The following is a 4,760-nucleotide window of genomic DNA, read 5'->3' on the forward strand; positions in this document are numbered from 1 at the left end:
CGGCATGCGCACTCCGCTCCGTTGCGACGCAACGCCAACAGACCACCGAGATCGGCCGTCCGGCCGAAGAAGCCCCCCCCCCCCCTCCCGCGACCACCGCTCCAGCTAAGGTCACGAGAGATCCCGACGCCGTCGGCACCACGCGGGCTTTGCCCGGCGGTGACGGGGATGGAGGGAGGGAATAGGGGCAAAAGCCGGCGGCTAGGTTAGGGCACCCAGGTCGCCAGCGGGGGGAGGGGGGACGCGTGGTAGAGGAGAAAGGTTTCTCCGGCTCGCTAGGGATCGAGGGAGCGAGGACGTGTGTATCAGTTGGTCTTTTGGGGGGTTTTCTTTCCAGCGGTTCTGCATTTTGCGGGGAAATAAAAATCGATGGGGGAGGAAGGAGCTCGTACGAGGGGAGGTGGACCACGAAAACGAACTTAGAAAGGACGAACCACAACCTATGAACTGCTTCTTTAGGAGTAGGGATTTTGTGAGCTGCGCTAGAGATGTCCTTTTCTCTGAAAACAAATGCTGGTGGGCTTGTATGGTTGTTCAACCAGGACATCCATTCGAAAAGAAATGATATACTCAATCTGTTAGATGCGTCGTACGTGCATGTTGCTTCAAAGCGTATGCTACGTATGAGAATGGCCTTTCTTCTTGAGATGGGAGAATGACCTTCCACCTACACTACCAACAACTACTGACGGTTCCCCCTTGTGACGTGATACACTTGTTGGGTACCAGAATGTCGAACCCGCTCAGCGTCCACTCCGCCTCCGCATTCTTGCTGACATATATCTCGGTGCCGACGTCAAGCGACGACCACTGCCTCTTCGCCGGCGGCGTGCCCGGATCCTGCAAACATACACGGAGAGCCATCGTTGATCTACATAGCCGCATCCCAGATCGTGGACGAGAAACAGTCACATGATGAAGAGGATAGACAACGGTACCTGGTAGAAATACAGCGCGTGCGACAATGCGCCAACGTCGAGCTCCCATGCCCTGGGGTCACCGATCCAGCCCTGTCCTTTGGCCGTGGGGTAGCCGAACTCGCCCCACACCGGGTGCGGCACGATCTGCAGGATCTCCTGCGGCTGCGGGTTGCTGTAGGGGTCGCAGTAGGTCGTCGGCTGCTCGGCGTGCCGCGCGTTCCCCGGCGAGCAGTAGACATGGTAGGCGGCGTAGGGGAACCGCGCGGCGTCGTCGCGGTGCACGCGCGTGCCGTTGCGGAACGTGTGCCACGGCGGGCACTGGTCCCTGCGCCCCGGCTGGCACCACGTCGGCGTCTCCGGGTTGATGATCATCTCGCTGTACCGGGTCACGTCCGTGGCCGTGTCGCCGTCGCACGGTGCGCCGTCGTTCTTCCAGCAGCTGCCCATGTCCATCAGGTAGAACTGGCTGTTGGGCCCCCCGCCCTGCTTCACCTCCAGCGTCAGCCTCACCTTGAAATCTGGTGACTCCGGCACCTGACAAGGCGAGAGAGAGACAAATTTTTCAGGTTACACAAGCCAGATATAGCAACGTCATCAGGTAAAATCTGGTAACAGTAAAAACGAATAACGGCTTACTATCTTTGTCATGCCTCTGGTGTCGTAGTGGTAGCCGCCGGAGAAGCCCCTGGTGGCGTCGGACCGCAGGTACAGCATCAGCCAGGGGTACTTTGCCGACGTGCGCAGCTTGTGGTGGAAAACCCAGCCGGCGCCGGCCGCCGGATCGACCTGCTTTTCCCACACCACCGAGTAGTAGGACACGTCGTTGCGACCAAGATCCGTGGCGTCCAGCTCGTACGTGCCGAACAGCCCGCCTCGGAGCCACCGGCCGGCATCGTCCAGCGCGGTGCGGTTGTGGAACACCAGCGGCTGGTTCATGCACCCCGTGCCGCCGGGGCAGGGGAACCGGGAGGTCTGCGGGAACGGGCGCGCCGGGCGGCCGTTGTCGGGGCAGATGGCCGCGGTCGTGTCCAGGTTGCCGTTCTTGAGCATCACCATCCAGAACTGCCACGGCACCGGGCTGTCGGGCACCTGGCACCGGTCCCCGAGGTAGAGCTCCTTCGCCGCCGCGTAGCGGTCGGTGTCGATGACGGTGGAGTTGGACGACGTGCCGGGGAACGGGTCGCCGGCGCGGAGGGCGTTGTCGGCGTCGGTCACGCGGTGCACCACCTTGTACACGGGCTGGCCCTGCTCGTCGTCGGTGGCCGCTGCATCACAATCGACTCTTTTTAACAGAGAATAGAGATCGGCATCGTTTCCGTCCAGATCTGCGTAGCAACGGAATGTCTCGACGGAATTGCAATTCTGATTCAGAGCAAGCCAAGGGAATGCGAGCTCCTACCGATGTCGAAGCAGTCGGCGCCGCGCGGGCTGCCCATGCCGGGGGCCTCCTGGCCGACCTCGTTGCAGAAGTTCCAGGCCTCCCAGGCCACGCGGAGGCCGTCGCGCTGCATGCCAGGGTCACCGACCGCCGACACGTAGCCACGGCCATGCGTCCGGATGGCCACGGCGGCAGAGCAGGACGAGAGGAAGAGGACGACGAGCAGGGACTTGGCCAGCCGCGCAGCCATTGGGGAAACGGGTCGACGGACAGCTCTGCAGATGCAGAGGGTAAAGATCAATCGACGCGATGATGGCCACGGTTGGTGGGGCGGTGGGCTGATCAGCACTAGACCAGTGTACGTTAAGACAAAAGGGCTCTGTGTGTGTATGTGTCAAAAAAGCAGAGCGCAGTGGAGAAGATGCTTTGTCGACGAGAAGTGCCGGTGTGCTATGCTACGGGAGGCAGCTGCTTGGTCGATCCATTTTGACACTTTTTTTTTCCTCCGCCGCCTGCAGTTGAGAGATGCGCCGCCTTGGGAATGTCACGGGCACTTCGGTTTAGCTATATATATACATGCTTGTCCGTTTCTTTAGGCTTGACTTGGTGTGGATGAGTTGCTGGTATGCTTTGTGCATTCACCGGATAACTGTTGAACACCTACATGCGATCCAGATATTGCTTTGAGATGAAATAGTCTTCATCGCTCGTTGTGAGGAACTCTATTGGCGGCAGATGGGTTGTCAAAATAGCGGGGAAAATAAAATGATCTTTTGCTAGAGTAAAACTAACACATTAGTCTTCGAATAATAAATCTTAAAAAAATATACGAAGTCAGCGAAGGTGTTGGTTAATTTGCATGTGTGTGTGGAGGAGAGGAGAAGGAACCAACCTCCATTTAATATTATTTATTAATACTACATCCGTCACAGTTTAAAAAACATGATTAAATTTACGTGCATTTTTATAATAGACAAGGTTTATGACGCATTGAATTTACTCCTAGCAGCCAATTAGTACTACGTTGTACTACTTCTACTCACTTCACCTCAGTTTATAAGTCCGGCACGTATACCTAGGTCGTCAATTTGACCAACTTTATGATAAGCATATATTACAAAAATATATCATTAAAAACTTTAGATGTTCTATTTTCTAATGATATAATTTTTATATTGAACAATAGATTTTATATAAGTCAAATTAACGACCTAGGTACACGTGCGTGCCTTTTAAACTCTGCCGCGGTAGTATCAGTCAATCAATAACCACATATGTTCCACAGAATTACCAAGCACGCCTTCTAAACCGCGACGAAGGAAGTAGTAGATATCATTATCACTTTAAACTGCCTACTGATCAATAATAATTGCAAATATATGCAAATCTATTGAATTAAAGTTTTGTTATACAAGATATTGCATTGCAACAAGAGTATAAATATTCTAGTACAATAGTATGTATCCACCCATATTAATGTGATTGTGTAGATAAATATTATGAAATCATGCCCGTGATTTAGCTACCTAAATAAACTTTAGGATTTTATTTGTTCAACATGTACTTGATAAGAAGTTATTGGATTACCAAAGAAAATATATTTTTATTTCATATGATTATGTCTGTATTTCCTTTTGATTACGACTGTATATCTCTCCTACTTATATCTCTTACCTAAAAAGAACGTAAGGTTCCTCGTCCGCCCTGTCCTTCCACCAACATTGCGAACGTTCACCCCACCTTATGTGCTTTTTAAAGAGAATCCTTTCATCTTTGGATTTTTGTACATGTGTTTTTTAAATCAACTTAATCTGGTCTTTTATTAGGCAACTCCAAAAGTAAAGACGACAAGTATAAGAAGATCCGCTAGTACCGCTTGAAATCAACATTCGTGATGGTGTCCTAGACTAGGGGTTATACACCATGTTGTCTCCCGTCCAGTAGGGCCGGGCTGAGGATCCCATGCCGATTAATTACCGGGCCTCTTCGGATAACCCATGACGTATACAAGAACGATTCCACAAGACTTGGTGCATAGGATGAGCACTCATGTTATTCTAGGTCTCTCGTGCATTGTATAAACTAAGGTTAGACTAGTTAATAGATCATCTCACATAGGTTAAGTTAGATTCACACATACAATCTCGACATAGATCATCTTGTACTTTGTACTCCAACACAATCAATACAAGAAAAGAAGCTCATAGGATTTTACCTCTTCAAGAGAGTCCAAAGCTCGGTAAACATCATGCCTCGTTTGTCATTTTATCATTAAACTAAGATTTGCACCTCGGTACCCATACCCAAGATCCGTTAGATTTAGCTCCATCATTGGTCACCCATACAGGTTCTTTTAGTAATTGTCGTGGTTCAATGGGAATTTGGATCGGCTTCGATGCGATCTACACCCGAAACGGATCTTCATCACCACCTTGACTAGTCACCTTGGCTAGGTCGACGAA

General features: G+C 51.3%; 1 protein-coding gene across 2 annotated transcripts; it reads right to left on the reverse strand.

The window, feature by feature from the left end:
• Positions 1-530: 530 nt before the first annotated feature.
• LOC123446767 lies at positions 531-2,825 on the reverse strand. Of its 2 annotated transcripts, none has more exons than XM_045123311.1 (5): positions 2,661-2,825; positions 2,320-2,573; positions 1,557-2,185; positions 939-1,454; positions 531-840 (listed from the first exon to the last, which is right to left on the reverse strand). In XM_045123311.1, exons 2-5 carry the CDS (start codon positions 2,546-2,548, stop codon positions 673-675), a joined length of 1,542 nt encoding a protein of 513 aa, XP_044979246.1. In that variant the 5' UTR covers positions 2,549-2,573; positions 2,661-2,825; the 3' UTR covers positions 531-672. The 2 variants fall into 2 exon arrangements, with proteins under 2 accessions (XP_044979246.1, XP_044979245.1); XM_045123310.1 differs by having other exon boundaries at positions 2,653-2,825.
• Between the last annotated feature and the right edge of the window lie 1,935 nt (positions 2,826-4,760).

The sequence above is a fragment of the Hordeum vulgare genome, chromosome 4H, assembly GCF_904849725.1.
Source record: "Hordeum vulgare subsp. vulgare chromosome 4H, MorexV3_pseudomolecules_assembly, whole genome shotgun sequence".
NCBI lineage: Eukaryota > Viridiplantae > Streptophyta > Magnoliopsida > Poales > Poaceae > Hordeum > Hordeum vulgare.